Source organism: Paramormyrops kingsleyae, chromosome 2, assembly GCF_048594095.1.
Source record: "Paramormyrops kingsleyae isolate MSU_618 chromosome 2, PKINGS_0.4, whole genome shotgun sequence".
Taxonomy (NCBI): Eukaryota; Metazoa; Chordata; class Actinopteri; order Osteoglossiformes; family Mormyridae; genus Paramormyrops; species Paramormyrops kingsleyae.
This window is the reverse complement of record NC_132798.1, coordinates 25,468,445-25,488,921: the sequence shown is the minus strand read 5'-3', so window position 1 is coordinate 25,488,921 and position 20,477 is coordinate 25,468,445. Positions and strand designations below refer to the sequence as shown.

Here is a 20,477-nt window from a genome sequence, read left to right as displayed (position 1 = left end):
ACGCACATGCACATGCGCGCGCACACACACACACACACACACACACACACACACGCACACACACACTGTCCTCGTCTAGGTAAGCCTCATGATTTCTCAGCATTCTTCCCTTCTGCAAGGGAAATTTGTTATATTAAACACTCTGTTACTACCTCCTTTTAAAAGAATGGCATCACAAACATCACAGACAATTGTTGGGCTACTTTGAGTTCACAATGTAAAGAAAATTTCCCACACATCTGGCTTCTCAATAGCTTACAGTCTCAAGCCATGCATAAACTGTAGCATGTCATGGAACCTTACGATATAAGGAATTAACGTCAATTAGGTGAAATTTAATAGATCAGGCTTTGGATCGAGCTGTGGTAGCTGATACCGATCAATTAAAAAAAGCCTGGACTGGCCCTGGTTCTGATCTTTGATACATCACTGCCAATTTGTGACGAAACACCACCCAACAACAAACAACACCCATTTTTCACTCCACCTTTTCCGTAGCCTTTTAAGGATTCTGACAACTATATTCTAACTATATTCTAACAGTGACACAATTTCAGTATACCCCCCCCCCCCCTCCGGGACATTGCGACACTCACAGCAGAGAAGGGGAAGAGCGGGGGGCCCGTATGCCGGGCTCTGCCGACAGGCTGCCCCCGTGTGCCGGAGCGCGTGCAGTTGGGTCGGGGGCCCTCCTGCCTCGCAGTGCCCCCCTCCGAGTGCCATGCCTCGTACTGCTGCAGCTCCTGGCTGATGCTCGACGCCATTGTGCTGGAGCTGTACTCCGAGTCCGAGGAATCTGAGCCGGTACCTCCGCCCCCGTGGCTGGGCCGCACCGCGAAATGGACCACTGGGGGGGCCGGCACTGGTGGCGGCGTGGGCAGCTGGTTTCGGCCATCAACTGGAGAAACCTTGGAGAAAAGAGTGGGGGGAATTAATATTTCAAATAAAGAACTGTCTATCTGATAACAGGTAATTCACGGAATATGGGGGTCAGCTTTGTGTAATTCCATAAGACCTCCCTGGAACTGGGTCTTTGTCACTTAAAGGCTCCACTGTTCCACTGCGTCTGTTCAGCATTAAGTGTTTAACTGGAATGAGCTCCCCCCCCCACCCCAAAAAAAAAAAAAAAAAACAGCATAACACTGCAAGAACTCTCACCTCAGGATATGGGCCAAAGTAGGACAATAAAACAGGAAGGAGGACCAATCCATTGAGGACACCAAGTACAGTCAGAATGGCCAGGACTGCAAAGAAGTACCTGCAGAACATCACATTGCATTAAACAGGAAGGGCTTTCAGAAGGGAATAAAATAAACACTCCGCTTGACGGAGTGAAATGATTAAACACAAAACATGGCTCCGAATACCACACAGGGATTAGTGAAAGGACCGAAAAACAAAATTACCTTATGTGAGGCTAAGAGGCAAAGAGTGTTAGTTGGTCAAATGCAAAGGGGGGGGGGGGGAGGAGAAATAATCAGCCCGTTAATTCAAAGGCACTGCAGATGGAAACAAAAACACAGCCCACAGCCCCCCCACACCGCTGCACCCCCAACGTCTGCAGCCTGCAAGCAAACGCAAGCGAGAGCGAAGGCAGCAGGAATGTAAAGAGCAGGGCTGGAGCACAAAGAGACAGGGGCCCGTCTACTGGAACACCAGCAGAAGCAAACAAACCAAGCGGAGGGTGCAGAATTTAAACAATTTAGTCTAGGAGGAAGGGAGGAAGAACACCAAGCCTCCTCTCACCCCCCACCCCCTCCAGCACCCCCCCTTCTGCTTTCTCTCCTGGCAGCTAAGCCTCTGTGAAATTCTCAAGCCTCCCTCAATCCCCCGACTAATTAAATCTCGAGTATCAGGTAAGACGGACCCCCAGCCTTTTCCTCCTGACACCAACCCCCCCGTCCCGCAGGACTGCAAGAAACATGTGTGATGCTCCAGCCACCCCAGCTCCAGAACACCGCAGGGTCCAGAGTTCTGCTCCGTCTAAGGTTAACTGCGCCTGAATGCGGTAAAGCCCGGAAAGCCTCCTCGCCGAGCCGCCGTCTGGTGGGTCCCACCCTCTGACATTTAAAAGGGCCCCTCTGGACAGCTTGGCTTTGCTGAAAAGCAGCTCTGCTGATCCTCTCCATGTTTCTACTGATGGCTTCAAACCCCCTCAATTCCACCATCCAGAAACACAGCTGGGTTGAGCAAAGGATGTGAACTTGGAAACTGAAAATGGACAAATGTGCATTGAATTTTGTTTTTTTTTATGTTAAATATGTATGCATGTGTCTCTGAGACACTGGATTCTGCCAGCTAGCGAATAAGAGGGGCTTCAGCTTAAATCTGTTCCCATAAATGTTGGCCCGAGTAGTCCATCAAGCCGTGGGATTTCACAACGGGAACTTGAGCTCGTTTGCCTGCCATGTCTGCCGGCACGGCCCAACCTACGCCTGCTAATCGTCGGCCCGCCCTTTCTCCCGTGCCGGCGGGCCCCCACACTGTCCGGCAGAGCAGCAGGCTTGAAGTTGCCATCTTGCCGGTCCCATCTGGATGGACTGGCTCTTAACTCCACAAGCAGGAGACCTTCCTGGCTTCAGCCTGCAAACAGTAAATCCACCCCCCTGGCTAATTCCTGCTCCCACGCCTCCTCCCAAAGCCCGTGGAGAAGGTGCCGGAAACTACCTGCCAGATATGGCCGTGTCAGTGCTGGCGTGTGACGCGCCCCGGGCAGACTGCTAGCCCGTGGCCTATGCGATTCAGGAGGAGCCCCCTACGTGGACTCTACTGGCCTCCCATCGCACCGTGTGTCACACACAACCTCAGCTCTCTCGCTCGGGAGCTCGTAAATGTCTGGAGATGGCAGTTAAACTAGCTGTGAGGGATTACACAAGCCAGGCCCAAAGCCTCCTGGCTCTCCGCTCCCCGCCGCTGCTCTCAGGCCGGCAGCATTTTCCCAGAACCCCTTTTCATCTCCACTTAGTCCGCTCAATATTTCACTGAGGCCCAAGGGCCCAAAAACAGGTTCCTCTCACGGACTGTAACCCTGAGTATAGGTTTCTGTTTACATGTTTGGTTCCATCACTGGCCAAATGGTTCTGGACTAAACTGTCATCTCCTAGTTCATTCCTGATCAGAGGAGCGACGTCTTAGAAGCAGAAGAGAAATCCTGAGCCTGCTGCCCTGCTCTTGCTGGTAAATTACCAGGTTGCAAGTCACTCTGGAGCTCAGTATTATCTAAACTGTCACAATATACATTTATATATAGCCAGTAGGTAAAACCACCAAGTACCCAGAAGGAATGGAGCCAAAGACTCAGAATACAAGCCACCGTCTTTCAAATAACTTCAGGCCAAATGGGTCTGCTTTCAAGCTGCTTCTCTTCTTGAGGAGAGTGGGCTGCTCCCACAAAAATCATGGCAGAGATGGAATATATAGACAGGCTGTACTGGTAGGTCGTATATTCAGCTGGCAGTGAGTACTGAACTCAGCGGAGGAAGTCCTGTGGGATTGCCCATTTTTAGAGCTCGAGTAAATGTTGGAAAAAATGGCGCGAAGAAAACAGTCAGCATATATTAAAAATTAGGAGGTTATCCAATGCGATCTAGCTTTTTCTTTCCATGCAAAAATTTAGCAAATAAGTATGAGAAACACAGACATCACAAGTTCAGGCACAGATTATGGAAGATGACTAGCTATACTTGGAAGGAGATGATAGTCGGGTAGTTTGAAAGACTAGTAATTAATAGTGAGTTGAGTAATTGTGGATAGGGTTAGGAGTTAAATAGGGTGGTGAGGTGGGGGGGGGGTGCGGCACATAAGTACACATTAGGTGGCATAGTCACCTGACGATGAAGTCAAACTCAGACCCAGCCAGCATAAGGACCCCCAAGAGGGTGGAGAATGCCCCATCCAGGACCGGGGCAAACATGTGCTCCAGGGCCAGAACCGCTCGCCGGTGCCGGTCACCGATGGCGGTGAGGAAGGCCTGCAGAGGGCCGGCAAACCGCATAGGTTAGCGATCAGAACCAAAGGCCTGCGCGCTTAGGGGCTGAAGGTTCCGGAAGCCGCCTGCACTCACCAAGGCCACGTGAACGGTGAACTCCACCCCGATGCCCACGGAGGCGATGAGGATGACCACGGGCACGGCGCTCAGCTTGATGCCGATCAGGCCCATCATCCCGAAAAGCTCCACGGTCATCAAGGACAGGACCAGCACCTGAGGGGGATTGAGGACGCCAAGTGTTAGTGGCAGCGGCAGGGGGGCGGGGCTCGCCCAAGCTCCCTGGCCTTCGTCAGTGCAATTAACACGACTCTGGTAGCAGGACTTTTGACTCCTGTGTAGTAATGCAGCCCCCTTTGGCCCTGGCTTCCCAGAAGGCCACAGTGCTGAACCTTAAAAACGTCAGTCTGAGAGAGAGAACGAGCTACACAAAGCTACCGCAAAGTCCCCATGGGTACTGACCTGTCATTTCCACTCCACGTGAAGCCAATGCTAAGGGGGGGGCTGACAGCGTTAAAAGGGTAAGGGGGGGGGGGGGGTCCAGTGAATAGAAATAAATACTGAAGTGGCCGTATAGTGGCTAGTGAATGCCTTAAATAGCAGTCCAGCACTTAAAAAAGCCAAGAGATGGCTGCTTTGCGAGGCCCGTGCATTAAAGCAGACGTCCTGACTGCTACTTAGTACATCATTCTGAGCCGAGCTGAAGGTGGGCCGGCCCCACAGACCCCCGCACGGCAAATGCTATTATCAGCTGATGCGTCTCAGGTTACTGGGGGCCCCCGGAGCCTTTGAACAGGGCTGGAAGTGGGGATAGGTGGGGGTGGGGGGGTTGAAGATCAGAGAGCATGAAGGAGGGGATTGTAGGGCAGCTGGTGGGGGCTGGGCGAGGGGAGAGAGGCCCCTGCACGAAGCCAGCGGTTCAACCTGAAGCACAGCCATAACTTCTTCCCCCCCCCCTCCCCCACCCTTTCATTCAGCTTGTAAAACATGCGGATGAACAAGAAATCCGCCGTCCAGCTTTGGGGACTCGGACGTCTGAAGCGCGGCGTGCAGGAGAGCACAAATCACATGTGAGATCGGGATGGGTGGGGGCGGGGGGGAGGGGGAGACGGAGACGTAGATGTGCAGTAAGAATGTGCAGAAAAGCAAAGGTCATCTAGCAAGTTTAGCGTAGCCGTCGCCCAGGCAACCGCTCTCGTATCCTCGTCCATTTTAAACAAGACCCTTTTAAAACAAGAATCCCACGTAGACTAAACACAGCAGAAGATAAACACTGTGACCCGCACGGGCGATACGAGAACGGGTCTTCTGTACGTTTCCACAAAGCTCATGCAGAAAGGTGGCATGGGGCTCAATCCACACTAAATAAATAAGTAAAGAAGATAATGCTCCCTTACAGCGACCCCCCCCCCCAGCCCCAGAGTCCTGATTCGGGGAGGGGGGGGAGTATGAGAGAGAAGTTTCAGGATTAAGAGTGAACCTGCATGTGTATGTTTGTGCCCGTGTTCACTTTGGTGTGAAGGGGCCACAGTGAAGGGGGCTGGGGGGACAGAGTCTGTAAGAGCACCGCTGTGTGTGGCTTCAATGCCAGTGAGTCTACAGGCAGCGGGGCGACGGGGCGACTCACGATGATGCCGGCGGTCCAGGGGTTGAGCAGGAAGAGGGCGCACACCAGGAAGGTGCAGGCCAGCACCACGCTGATGGAGAGCAGCAGCCAGTGACGCAGGCTGACGTACTGCTCCCAGAACAGGAAGGGGTATCCGTTGGGGTAGCTGGGCAGGCCCTGCCGGCTGTAGTTGCTGCAGACGGCCCGCACGCTCTCGATGGCCTCCACGAACTGCGGCGTCTCCCGGAGGCCGTTGAGGTAGAAAGGGAACTGTGCATATTCGATCGGCTCGGCAGTAGGAACTGTGGAGGGGGTGGGGGGGCATCTGTGAGAATGGGCTCACCTCAATCAGACACACAGTCAATATCACATATCCATGGAACACATCATCCTTCAGCACCAAACTCACACACACACACACACACACACACACACACACACACACACACACACAGAATCTCGGCTGCTATGGCTGCATACCAACCCCGCACAGCCGGACCGGCAAGCAGAGTTACAGTATTCCATTCCTGTGGTTTTTCTCCCAATTCCCCAGCCACCCCGAGGCCAGACAGGCAGGTGTCCGCCGGGGACATGCACCTGGGTGTTCTTCCTGACACTGATCCCCTGTAATTACAGTGTTGGGAGCAGAGGCTCCTCCTCCCCCTCTGCTCAGTATTAGTCCTTCGCGGAAATTTGTATGAGCACGGCAGGGAGGGGGTACGCACGCCGTCCGGTCCAATTGTATGAGAGTACAGGAGCCGCTTGCCAGAATGCCCCCCTCCTGCCGACCCCCCGCTCCGTGGGTGTATGCCACTGTGTGTTCCGCTGCCTGCGGCGCCATACAGCACCACTTGCTAAACATGATTTGCCCCATTATAACCTCTGCTATAAATTTCCATTAAGACGAGACTTGGCCGGTCGCCAGCACTGCTCCAGGGGTCCGAGCGGAGGGAAGTACTTTCAGCTTGTTATCCAATCACGTCTCCCCGAGCCCCCCTGTAAGGCTCAATAACCTGACCAGCCACTTAAGTCAGATAACTCCTGACTTTGACGCAAATTAAATCAATCCGGGTCGCTCCCTCCCTCTCACAGAAGGGTTGAGTCTCTCTCTCCACTCCAAAATAAAAATCCAGCCTGTGATTTATACAGCGCATAAAGATGCGCGCTTACTGACTCACATCATGCTCAGAACCGGTGTGACGTCCTGGTAAACAGCGCTGATACTTTTACAAGGAGCATTAACACAGCAGGGAGGGAAAAAAGTCACATGTCAAGCAGTTCACCCGAGAGCCCAAGGCACTGATCCAGAACCAGGGGCCTCAGGCTGCATTATAAACCCAAACATATGGTGCAAGATCAGAATCTGATCAGAGGTCAGTGCTTCCTCTGCTCGCTCATCACTCATTCCAGTGCAGGGGCCACCCCACCGAGCTTAATGCGACAATGCAGTCGCTTTTATATAAAGTGACTTGTGCGACACACTCGCAGGACCCCCCCCCCCCCAAAGAGGCATTTAAATAGAGGACTCACTGCTGAGTCGAGTCTCGGGCATGGAGTCCGTGCGGTCGTGCACCCACTCCGGCGGGTGGGGGCGGATGTTGGCCTGGGAGGCGGCATAGGCAACGGGGTCGTTACTGACCCAGGCGGTCAAGTAGATGTAGAAGGCGGCGGGGTTGATGATGCCGTCCGCGTCCACCAGGCGCTGCCTTGTCAGCTGGGGGGGGGCACAACAAAACTGAGGTGTAAATACGACTGCCAGGGGTGCGGGATATGCCAGTCTATCACAGGGCATTTATATATTATATATAAGCGCTACCCACTGAGCTGCTGTGCTGCCCAATGATAATAAAATCCATGCCATAAATTGTAAGAATACATATTATTAATAAGAAACCCATTCCAGAGGAGCAGTGTGGGAAATATCACCACAAACCCCCCCCCCCACCCACACACACACAGCTGGAGTCCGCTGTAGGTAAGGGAAACACACAGACCAGCCATCACAAACACGCAAAGTTTTCCACCCCCCCCCACTGACTTGCAGACCCACGCCACTGACTCTCAGACCCACGCCACCCCCCCCCCCCACTAGAAGAGCGTTACAAGGAGACCACAGGCCATACCATATATGGGGTCCTGGGATCATAAATTTCAGGTTTCAGAAAACTTGAGTGGATGGCGTTTGTGGGGGGGAGGGGGGGGAGGGGGGGAGGCATTTGTAGGAGAAAAATTGCTTGAGTTAGCGTAACAAAAAAAAAAAAACTGGCCTGAGTCCCTGAGCACGGCTGTGTGCAGTTAACCTTGTTGTTAACACTGATGGGAATGCCACCCAGCAAATGGGGGAAAGCTATAAAAATAAAACAACATCTGTACAAATGTTGCTAAGATGGGCTCCTCCTGACCCCTATGGATACCCATAATGCACGGCTCCGTGGTGGGGTTCTGCTCCAGGTACCGTGAAGGGCAGGCAAGAAATGGGCTCCTGACATCAACACCAATATAAGTTTGAGGGGTGGGGGGGGGGGGTGCGGGATTGAAATGAAATAAAATTCTTCCAGACTGAGAATTTGGGGCCGAGTGCCTGTTAACGGCGACGGCGAATAACAAAAAATGGAACTTACATAAAACGTCACCTCTTAGTGCGTTCTAAGTAGGTCAAAAGACGACCTCATCACGGCACACAGGCTTTACATATTGAAAATAAGAACATAAAATTGTGAAGCCCCCTGGGGTCCAGGGGTGGAACATGCCGTGTGCCACTACCGTGCAGCATGGAAACACGCGCTGGTCGCCCCGCGATGATTCACGAGACTGGAAGCGAGCAGATCAGAGAAACAAGGGATAGAGCGTGTGCCAGTGGGGTGGGGGGGGGAGAGTTTGGATTCCAAAGGTCTGGATTCAATTAAGCGGCAGGATACGCAACGCCTGTATGTCTTCGAGCTGTCAGTGGGGGCACACAATGCGTGGCCGGCCCCCCCCGGCCCAGTGGCGCTCGCTCTCGCCCTCTCTCACAGACACAGAAAGTGGCATCGTGCACTGCATGCCAACAGTCCTTTTCTTATTGTTCGCTCCCCCCCCCCCATTTTTTTATTTTTATTTATTTATTTTTTACCTGGCACATGCCAACTTCTCATTCCGACAGCTAGGACGAGTCCCTCCCCCCCACCCCCTTCAAACCCTCCTCCAAGACCTCACAGAGACTGAGAGTGTTCTGGCAACCCAGCGCCCCCCCCCCCCCTGCAATCAGTGTTTCATTTTTTTAAATATTTAAAAAATTGCGAGCCTCGCGCCTAAAACCAGGTCATAACTAAGAACACTGTAAACGTGTTAAACTGTCATGTAGGCGGGTGCTGGGGGGGGGGGGGGGGGAAGGGGGGTGGGGCTTTGGAAGTTAGTCACTAGCTCAAAAATTTTCATTCCGCAGAAAAAGAATCCGAAAAAAAAAATAAATAATAAAAACAGGCCGAACGAAGAGTTAATGGTTTTTTCAGAGGCGGATTACAGCTCCTGTGAGTCCTTTAAATTCCAGGGCTTGGTAAGGCAATCAGGGTGAAGTGCATTTATAAGCCAGGTGTGGTTTTCTGCGGACAGCCCACAAACACATTGGGAAGTCGGTGTCGCCGAGCCAGTCCGGAAGCGGAATCTCTTTTGGACCTTCCTAGCGCCAAATAACCGGTCTAGAGAAAAACGTGATATTTATTCACAAAACTAACTGCCCAAGATGATAATGGCTTGAGACAGGCTGAAAATCATCTATCCGCTAGAATGACATGCTGCTTGCATTTCATTTCCTGCAGAACACTGCTGTACATAACCATCTATAGGACCTCCATGCTCCACTAGATGGTTCAATAGATGTTCAGTGTTAAAACGGGCTGCTCTTGAACGGTTTGAAACGCCTCTTCCATGAATCTGTTGGGTCTAAAGGTGTCGGTTGTCCAAAGCCGACGGGCTCGTAGACCGACAACATGCTTACCTGGTTAGCACTGATGGGCTTGTCTCTCCGGCCAGTCTGCACCAGGAGCTTGTAGGCCAGAACCCCGTCGTCTGAGCCATTCCGGTAGTTGGTCTGAGTGATCTTCCCCGCCTCCCAGTCACGGTCGAAGGCATTCTGAAGACCTGCCGAGGACAAAGACATGGAACATGGTGAAACATGCAGAGACTGCAGACGCCCAGCTCCATGACCCACAAACGCTGCTTTTATAGCTTCCCCTGCTTGCCACCACTGTACTTTTCATAGGAGCAGTCCAGGTTGCATCAGCCTGCCTGCAGCCTCTATAAAGCCCCCTGGTTTAGGGGCTGGAATGCAATTTGTGGTAAAGTGAAAGGGTTTGTGGGCAAAGGGGTGTGGGTGTCGGCACTGACAGCCTTAAGTACTTTTTCAGGGAAGTCAAGTGTGTCAATTTCGGCAATTATGAAAGTGAAGCTGTCCAAGGTTTTGTGACTGAATGCTGCCCCCCCCCATCCAAAACAGCCCTGGGATGCATCATGTCCTCCTTTTCTGGCCTAATTCCACACTGGCTGTTACCTTTGGTGGGGAGTGGGTTCGGCGTGGGGACAGTCACGCTTATCTGCTTAGACTCCTCTTCCCGTCCCTGAACGTGTCCCCATCTAGTCTCACAATCCCCTCCCAACTCTAACCAGCCTGGCACGAGGCCTATAGTTCTGTGGTCTAAAGAAGCTGGTGCTGAGGGCACAGGCAAGGTCTTTCCACCTAATTAATGTTCCTGGTTCCTGAGTTGTCTCTAAGAACTGCTCCAAACTTCCTTCAGGTCCATTGTCCAGAGCTGTCAAACCAAGTGCAGGTGACACCCGGACGTCTCGACGCAGCCCTTGGGGGTGTGCATTTTTAATTTAAGGGAGGAGACAAGGACTTTTGATTCAAAACCATAAACCTATAAACTCTCTCCAACCCGCTGATTAATCAGATTTAAATCCACGGGCCATTAGGCGAACGCATTGAAGCTGCAACCACAGCGACAGGATGCAGGGGCCTGGCAATGGAGTAAGACCCTGAGAACCGTGCATGTGGCCTCCTGGTGCTCATGCGACCTAAACATCGCCTGCGAGACCCAGGGCGGGCGTATAAATCACACCACCGACAGCCTATATTACGTTTTCCGAGTGTAAAGTTTCCATCCCGCGTATCAATCTCGTCTCCCGGCTCCTCCTTTCATCGTTCAACGACATAAAATATTACTCAAGCTAATCTATAATTAAAGCTGATATTTGGCGGTGTCATCACCCCCACGTGCCACTTCTTATGGGGGGGGGGGGGGTTACACTTTATCTTTCTGGGGTTGCGACGGGTCATTCTGAGGCTGCCGCTGTGGGGGCCCAGTGGACAGATGAGTTTCAGCTCAGTGCAGAGCGTGCTAGAGGAAGGATGGGGTTTACGGCCGTGTGAGCGCATTAAGGTTAGCCTCTGTAGCCCCTCATGCTCAGTCAGTCATTCTGTTTGGGGGGGAAATTAAAGTGACTCTATAAAAAAAAATTAAAAAAAAGTTGCAAAATATAGTTGAAAAATTTGCAAAATAAAAAATGTGGGATTGGGCAAAGGACCCAGCTACTCTTATTTACCTCCAGCATCAAACCCATCGCCCACCCGCTGTTCTCTTTTAAACCACAATCTAGCATTTCCCCTAACCCCCCCCTCCCCCCCGCCGCTCTCGTTCTCTCTCCAATCGCCTGTGGCTCATTTGTGAGACACATTGTTTTCAGTCTTCCTTGTTTCGCAGTCTGGCTCCAATTTGTCAGGCCATTTTGAAGCGTACCGCCCCCCATTCCTCCCTATCCTTCTCCCTCTCTTGCTTTCTCACAGGCAGACAGATACACACACCCGCACACACAAACATCTGGCCGATTCCGATGACAGAGGCAAATGGGAGACAAATATAATAATACTTTCCTTCTCTTAAATATGTCCGACTACCGATTTCCCGTAGACAAAAGTGCAGTCAGCGAGTCGCCACCGGCAAGAGCTCGCCCCCCCGCTGAGTTGACGGCCCCCCATGAGAGCACCATCCGGAATAAAAAAAAAAATGGCCTTTTCAACAACAGCACGGGGAGGGAGACTGCACTGTAAGAGGTCCTTGTCCTCCCCAGGATGTGGCGTGACACCCGGGATTCCAGACAAGAGCAAGATGTTCTGTGAATATTGAGGGAATTATATTTCACGTGCCAATTGACACTGGGTCAAAGAAACCTCCCCCCTTCCCCCAGTATCACAGGCCGGGCCACCCACAAGGGGGGAGAAAGAGGAAGACTTTCAGGCGCCCAAAAATTAGGAGGGACCAATGAGTGTGTAAGCATGGATAATGGTAGCTTGGAGAACAGAGAGGACCCGATTTTCTGGGACATCGCCAAGTACTCGATGTTGCACGTCAGAGGGCGTGTCGCACGTGAGGGACAAAATGCCACCCCAGGGTGGCCCCAACTGACAGCTGATTGGTCCCTAGAGTGCCACCCCTGTCACTCACCAGTTCAAAACGTGTCTTTGGCTAATGAGAAGGTTGGCCCCTCTGTATGAATTACGGCCCCTCTGATGTTCCCCACCCACTGGGTAGGGCTCTTACCTTGCAGCCAGTCCCGGAAGTAGTGTAGCCACATGCGGGGCAGCTGGCCGTCGTCGGTCCGCAGCACGTACTTGACGGCGCCGAAACGCTGGTGCAGCTCGTAGAGCAGGGCCTGGCCGCGCGCATAGTCCGCGCCCTGCGTCACCACGTACATGTTGTAGAAGGAGAAGTACTTGAACTGTGCACCGATGAAGTCGTACTCGCGGGTCTCCCGCGGCACAATGTCAGTGAGCTCCAGGCCATCGCGGACCCTAGTAGTGCCATACAGGCTGACGACCAACAGGCAGAGGAACAGCACGATGACCACCACCTGAGATTGGCGGGAGGGAGGAGAGCACAGGGTTGGGTCAGGACAGCTCAAGCATCCTGCTCCTACACACAAGATTTAAATCTATAAACCGGTCACCAGTCTAAACCTGTACAGACCCTGCTGCACTGAATAACACAGCAAAGTTGATTTGTTCCCTGAGAATTTAAAAGGTCACTCAGCAGGGCGACTGATCCCCCAGGACTGGCTTCTTAAGAGCTTGTCCTCCTGAAGCATTCTGAAGTCTGTGACATCTGCACCCAATGGAATTCTATCAAAAAGCCCTGCTACTGCAGCTCTCGGCCAATGGCACGACTGGAAACTCCCAACCAGGGGAAGGGGCGGGACGATGGGAAAGGGGCAGGGCAGAGATTATTGGGTGCAGCAGATATGAAAAGGCAGGTCAATGAGGAAAAGCTCACCTTGGTGGTGGGCTGAAGCAGGAAGGGAGCATAGTGCTTCTCGGCGAAGGAAGCAAAGGTCCAGTGGGAGCAGGGGGGCTCCACACAGCGCAGGGGGGGCTCGGCCGACCGAGAGAGGAGGTCCCGCATGGAGCTGGTGCTCTCAGGACTCTGGAAGCCAGCAGCCTCGCCTTGGGCCTGGGGGGTGTAGCCAGAGCCGGCCTGGCCTCTCTGGCCGCTGCTGTTGTTGTTGTTGTTGTTGATGGGTTGTACGGAGATCTCAGAGCACGGCTCGGCCGTGGTGTAGAAGGCCTGCGTGCGCGGGTCGTATTGTGTGCGCAGCTGCACCGTCGACTGCATGGTGATGTGCGTTTGTTGTGCGAAGCCGTGGCTGCTGTAGGACGGCGGCGGGCTGTAGCGCCCGGCCTCCATGCCATCCAGGTATGCCTGTGGCTCCATCTGGATCACACGATTGGCACATGGGCTGGGGGGGGGCAGAGGGAGAAGGACAACATTACATAATCCTGGTCGCCATGGATGCAAGCTAAAAACAACACATCTAAAACCTTTGTTTGTGTCTAGGAGAATGGCGGTGTGCATGTTTGTGTGTGTCAGGGTTGGGGCCATTCCGGAATGCATTCATCAGTTCCAATCCAAATCAGGAAATGGAACCGGGAGTTGGGATTGGGGAAAAAAAACATGGGGAAAAGAATTGGAATTAAAATCTCCCTGAAATTCGAATTTAATTCCAACTCCAGTTACATTACCTGATTTCTACTGGAATTGATGAATGCATTCCGGAATGGCCTCAACCCTCATCAGCGGTGAGCTCAAATTAGGGCCCCATGGGGGGGGATGGGAAGAGAAAACAAAGAAAACCCTTCCAACATGCTTCTTGGAAGGATACTACTAACAAAAAAAAGAGCGTGATGATGGAGAGGAAAGTTTGGGCATTAAGTTTAATTTCCTTCAAATGACGATGCGATGACTGCGTGGAGGAAATATGTGCCTGGAGCAGGCCAGAGGGTGAACCCCCACCCCCACCCCCCACCCTTCCTTTTCCTTCATGGGGGAAACGAGCCGGGAGCAGGAAGCAGCGGAAGCTGCCCACTTACCTGACGAAGCAGCAGAAGATGTCAAAGCGCCGGTCCTCGCGGCGGTACAGGTCCATGCTGAGGATGGCGGGGAAGATGAGCAGCACCATGGCGAAATTGAAGACGACCACCACCGCCGCCTGAGTGGGAAGAAATGTGGGGGAGGGCCTTTAATGAAAGGGGGAGGGGCTTTAATGAGGGGGGAGGAGTTTCAGGCTCACTCAGGCCCAGCTCAATAAAACCCTCACACTTTTACAGCTGAGGGAGTACACAGCGCAGACATACACAAACATTCAAACGGCAAATGCGCTGGTGAGATGAGATGCACTTCAGCGACAACACCGGGCCTTTTGTATCGCTATGGAAATCCCGAAAAACACTGAACACGCTCGCGGATGCAGAGGATCAAGCATGACAGAGATGGACAGACACTCTGTCGCTTGAGCCCCTTTGCGATTGGTGCCAGGCTTCCGGAGCCCCCGGCTAGGAGCTGCAGGGAAGCCGGGGGCTCGAGTGACGCCACATGAGGGATGACCAGTGGGAGGTGCAGGGTTTGATCACCATCGCACTTTCTGCACACAAGTGCATTCGCCCAGTCAGCACAAATATAAAAGGTTCATGCCAGAAAACACCTTGAAAATCACAGCGGCGAAACAGCAAGACGGGCATGAAGGATATGGCCAACCTTATAGGGAAAAACATAGCCGGAAAACAGCGGAAAGTTACGGCAGCAGTAAGTGCTGCTAATGGTCATTTTGGTCATAGCAGAAGTGTCCTCAGCATACTGGTCCCCAATCTCAATGCGGCGCCAAAGCCCTCGTTCTCCCCACAAGCCACTGGGGCCGACATGCCGCCATGCTGGGGGGCATTAATATGGTTAATATCCACCATGCAGACAGCTTGCTTGAGCCGGTGTCCTGGGGGGGTGTTCCTTCAAGGGCTGCTCATCATACAAGGGCCCAACCCCCACCCACCCCCCCATGCAGGGGACAAGGGCGGCCACCAGCTTCCACTGCTGGGGGCTGCCACAACACTGCTGACACTGGGAGCCCGTAACGCCCCCCCCAGGAAGAAGGGGGCCAGCCGGGACAGGCCTGGGAGGGGGAATCACACAGCTTCCCCCCCACCCTGGCAGGAAAAGGAGCTCCTAAAATAACAAAGCGGATCCAAGCATTGACACCGGGATTTGGGGTTTGGGGAGGCTTTCTGCGGGCATGCTGGGAGGTAGAACACAAGGGGAGAGAAAAAAGGGTGAAAATGCGGAGCTTCGGGGGCTGGGGGGCAGTCAGAGGGAGAATGGGGAAGAGAGCGCAGGGCTGGGGGGTGAAATACAAAAGAGGAGCAGAAAGAGGAGGAACAGGAGCAGAGAGAGAGAGAGAGAAAGTGCAGCAAATATGAAAATAAGGAGGGAGTGTGAAGCAAGAGAGAGTGGGGAGCGAAGCAGGAAAGAAAACAAGGAGAGAGAGAGAGAGAGAGAGAGCAGGGAGGAAACAGAAGAAAGCAGCATGTGTGGGGGTGTGGGGGGGCTGGCTGGGGCCCTGCCCAAGGTACAATCTGTATCCTGCTCAGCTGCCAGACCACCCAGAGAGTAGGGAGGGCGGCAGGGACTGGAGGTGATGAGCAAGCGTTGAGGCTTGTCAGAGAGCACCCCCCCCCCACCCCTTAGCACTGCCAGCTCGGAGTAACCCCCCCCCCCCCCCCCCGCCCCCCATCTACACTGCCCCCCCTCCCAGTGGTGTTCAGCATTCGTGCAGCTCCACGCCATGTGACACCCCCCAGCCCCTCCCCTCCTCCTTTTGCATGCACGGAAATCCACAGAAACGCACGCGACACTCAGGGACACACTGACACGCCGTGTCGGCCTGGAGGGTAAGGGTCTGGGGGATGGGGGGCGGGGGGGGAGAAAGAGAAAGAGGGAGAGAGGGAGAGAGAGGGAGAAAGAGAGGGGAGACCACAGCTATGCGCGGGTTCTCTTCAGAGGCGAGCTCTGTTGGGACTGGCACAGTGCGTCCTGCTTTAATCCCTGCACTGAGCCCCGGTAATTCCCTGCTGGAATGTTTTCCTTCCCTGGTCTGCGCTGCCCGCAGAGGAGCAGGAGGCGGGCGGCACGGGGGACATGAAAGCTGCCTCAGTGTGGGCAGAGAGGGGGAAAGAAAACATAGCACACACACACACACACACACACACACACACACACACACACACACACACACACACACACACACAGCGCCCCACACAGGCCGGGCAAAGACGCATGCACACACACACACACACACACACACACACAGCGCCCCACACAGGCCGGGCAAAGACGCATGCACACACACACGCACACAGGCCGGGAACACACACACACACACACACACACACACACACACACACAGCGCCCCACACAGGCCGGGCAAAGACGCATGCACACACACAAGCACACAGGCCGGGAACACACACACACACACACACACACACAGCGCCCCACACAGGCCGGGCAAAGACGCATGCACACACACACGCACACAGGCCGGGAACACACACACACACACACACACACAGCGCCCCACACACACACACAGGCCGGGAACACACACACACACACACACACACACACACACACACACAGCGCCCCACACACACACAGCGCCCCACACACACACACACACACACAGCCCGGGCAAAGACGCATGCACACACGCACACACACACACACACACACACACACACACACACACACACAAACAGCGCCCCACACACAGCGCCCCACACACACACACACACACACACATATGCATGCTCCTCAAGGACAACAAGCTCTCACACCACGATTGAGATCGAAAGGGAGGAGCCACGTTTCTGAGAACACAGGGACAAACAAAAAAAAAAAAAAGTTCATGGATGTCCTTCAGCTTTTGGGAGATACAGACACAGTCATCCATCTTCACCCCCCATGACCCCCAACATTACTGAATCCACCCAGACCAGACAGGAAGAAAGAAACACAGACTGTCAAAAAGAAGAGGGTAACCTCACACACGCATGCATGCATGACGTGGGAATCTGAGCGGCCCTGCTCGCACGTGGGCGCGCTCTGCTGCAAGTGTGCACGTCACGCGCTGTGGTGAACCAGGCCGCGTCGCATTTCAGATGCCCAGCAGGCATACTGACCCCAGGTGGCAGTGATCCCTTTGCTTCCAGACCGCATGACATGCATGCGCCTGTCCTGCCAGGCCTTGCCGCTCTGCCCGTGGGCCGCGGTCATCTTTTCCATGCGCCTCCTGCCACTGAGGAACCAGTTTGGGGCGGGATCGGACCCCGGGCCAAGGCCGGAACCCGCTCCACCGCAGAGAGGGTGTGACCCAAACCATACATTCGACTGGCATGGGAAAATGAACCCCCACCCAAAAAGGGGGGCGTGAGGCTGGATAAAAGGCTGCAAGCACATGTAAGCGGGTTTCACGAGTCGACCTTCTGCTGGAAGGAATAATAAATGAATGGAAGCGTCCTCCGTGCGGCTTCATCGGGAGATGCCATTACTCAAAGCTTCGCTGATCTTCCTTCAGCCGCGGATAGGCAGCTACACCCCAATCACTCGGCACGCGCCCCGGAGAAGCCCAAACAGCAAAGCACCAGGGCACCAGCAGGAGCTACCCTGCTGCATGGGCAAATAAATATGTACATTTCCTGGCTCGGCCAGGCTGCGCAGCTGTGGAAACAGCCTCGGCAGAGGAGCTCACAGCTCTGGCCGGAGCCGCAGCTTTATCTGCAAGGTCGGGGCTGGGCCTGGCCGTAAATCATGCAGGGTCCCAACACACAACCTCCGACTCGCCACATGAAAGCAGAGACGGTGCCGCCCTCAACACCTCAGAACCGGCAGCTGCAGACTTAGGCTAGGTTGCCTTAAGAAAATAACACACACACATACACACACACACAGTCCATGTATTCATATCTTTGCAGGGACTCTCTATTCATGTCTATGGGCAAAACCCTTACCCTAACTATGACAACCTCAACCCCAACCGAGCCCTAACCAAACAAGACTTTTGACATTTTTCAGTTTTTTGCTTGCAATCACAGATTTCTGTAAAATTGAGTTTCCCCTAGTGGGGACTGAAAAAAATGGTTCCCACAACATCAAAATCACAGAATTTCATCACATTGAGGGGACATTTGGTCCCCCACAATGTAATATATACACGACCCCCCCACACACACACACACACACACACACACACAAACAGCACATCCATCCATCCATCATACCAGAAATACCAATTATATCTAATTCTATGAAAACACAAACCAGCCATTGCAGTACCACAGACAGGACTGCCAGTGTGAGATACGGTTATGAAAAAGATCGCAGAAGCCTTATTAAAAGCCCCTTCCTATTCTCCTACTGGTCCTATTGAATGCTGATGAAACCTTCCCATAATGCACTGGGATAATCCACAGCTGTGCCAGAGCCCACAGGAAACACCATGAAGTCTTCCTGTCCCTCCCACACAGCTTACAGGTGAGGTGTGCAGGTGTCAGGGACAGATTCTCATTCCGTGTGCTTTGGGGGGCGACGCTGCTCCGTGTCGCACTTCAACCCCCACCCCGCTCGCGTCGGGCCGAACCCCAGGTGTCCTAATTGCCCCAAAAGGGCCCGGCTTGGCCCACTCGCCACCGTAAATGAACTGCAGATGCAGGACACGCTAGGATGACCCTGACCCATAACCCTGCCTCTGGGGCTCCCCCCCTCGCTACCTCCCACCCAGCAACCCACAACCCCCTCTGCTCCAGCAGATAGGGTTACCTGGAGGGTCCTGGCAATCTGGAGCAACACAAACTGCCGCGCTAATCAGGTTCAGAGGAGGCCATGACACCCGGGATCAGGTTTGTCTTGATGAATGAGATCAATTTAACCCCAGGAGGGGGGGCAAAATAAAAAGAAAAAAAATTTAAAACCCTATAAAAACATGAGGAGGCAAAGAAGGATGTGGAAAGGCAGCAGATACCTGCAGGGAAAAGGCCCTGAGCGCCGGAATGGGGATGAGGGCAGCCATGAAGAAGGCGGTGACGTTGCTGATGGAGGTGAGTGCGACGCTGGCCCCGGTCCGCTTCAGGCACTCCCCCGTGCGGTCCTGTGGGGGGGGGCACATGGACAAGGAGAGAGAGTGTCAAGGAGAGAAGAAAACTCAGGAAAGGTGTTCAGTTGGACATTATGGTGTCTGTTTCCGAGCATCGGCAATCGGACAGGAATGTTTCTCGCTTTTTGCCGCCAGTTTAGTATTTTCCTTCTCTGTTTAGCACGGAACCTTCCGCCACACGTCCCATTTAGTCAGAGAGGAGCCAGATCACTTACACACGCACACTAACCCCTGTAATGGGAGCAAATGAACACCCTTCCACATCTTCAGGGGAATGATCATCAAATTACAATGGAAAGGTGTGTGGGGGGGGGGGGGGGGGTAACATATGTCATAAACAGTCAACGTAAGTCATAAACAGAGGTAACGAACCAGGTAAGTGAGTGTTAATTATAGCAGAAACATTTTCAAACTGAGCCCAGCTGCTGATTGAAATGAATGATGGTTTTAATCTGCATTTGTGGTTCTGAGAAGGGAAAAGCTTAAAAACTGGATCACACATAATACGGCTGATCTCTCGCCTGCACGCACATTCAGGCGATCACGTCAGACCACACACGGCGTGGGGAGGGGGACCTGTTTACTTGGTGTTTCGGGCAGACGAAGGGCGACAGCCGGGATGGGGCGGGTGGGGTGAGGAATCCACACACCCTTCAGTTTTCAGAGAGTGCCGGTGTTGATAACCACAAAACAAAAAGCAGGCAAACACATGCCGCCGCCACCCCCCCTTCCCAGCAATGATTCGGGTGACCGGAGGTGTCGCATACATGAACCACGCTCCTAAACCGGCATCTCAGTGAGAAACGGAGAAGGTACCATTTTCTCAACCTCCCTGGGGGATCCAGCACATTGTCCAGGGTTCTTTTTTTGTTGGCCCGCCTGCAACGTGGGCTTTAGGGGTCTTTCACACGCACAGACAAGCTCCTGTGCATTCCTCCCCATGAATGAGATTTCCTCACCCCCAGATAAGATAAGAGTGCCTAGCTGGTTGCGTTTAGAGAAGCCGCCCGACACGATCTCACGCTCCGCTGACGAGTCTCAGGAAATTAAAACAACAACAGCAGCGGCAGCGGTGTCAGCCCGTCCGGGCCGCCTGGCCCCCATCCGCGAGGCCGCGGAGCGCTACGCATCGCGTGTCTGCTTTCAGGCCACGCACGGGTCTTTATCTGCGCAATCGGTTCGGAAAGCCTTTCTCTGAGGGGTGCTTGGGGGAGGCGGCGTCTGGAGATTGAGAGATCCTGCCCTCACCTCGAATGGGATCCTGTTGTTCTGACCCGTTTCGCTAAAGGCGTGAGCCAAGAGGAAGATGTCGTCGACACCAACTCCCAGGGCGAGGAATGGCAAAACCTCAAATCAGGAACAGAAAAAAATGCCTAAATA

At 53.5% G+C, this 20,477-nt stretch overlaps 1 protein-coding gene across 2 annotated transcripts in view; it reads right to left on the bottom strand.

Moving 5' to 3' along the window:
- ptch1 (patched 1) overlaps window positions 1–20,477 on the bottom strand; it is a 45,187-nt gene that overhangs the window by 3,901 nt on the left and 20,809 nt on the right. For both annotated transcript variants that reach the window (XM_023802931.2, XM_023802930.2), the window contains exons 11-22: window positions 20,346–20,444; window positions 18,966–19,091; window positions 13,990–14,108; window positions 12,896–13,358; window positions 12,167–12,476; window positions 9,568–9,710; window positions 7,122–7,305; window positions 5,613–5,893; window positions 4,064–4,201; window positions 3,828–3,970; window positions 1,159–1,258; window positions 597–908 (exon numbers count right to left, since the gene is read on the bottom strand). In XM_023802931.2, the coding sequence (XP_023658699.1) occupies window positions 597–908; window positions 1,159–1,258; window positions 3,828–3,970; window positions 4,064–4,201; window positions 5,613–5,893; window positions 7,122–7,305; window positions 9,568–9,710; window positions 12,167–12,476; window positions 12,896–13,358; window positions 13,990–14,108; window positions 18,966–19,091; window positions 20,346–20,444 (2,418 nt within the window). The remainder of the gene's footprint in view (window positions 1–596; window positions 909–1,158; window positions 1,259–3,827; window positions 3,971–4,063; window positions 4,202–5,612; window positions 5,894–7,121; window positions 7,306–9,567; window positions 9,711–12,166; window positions 12,477–12,895; window positions 13,359–13,989; window positions 14,109–18,965; window positions 19,092–20,345; window positions 20,445–20,477) is intronic.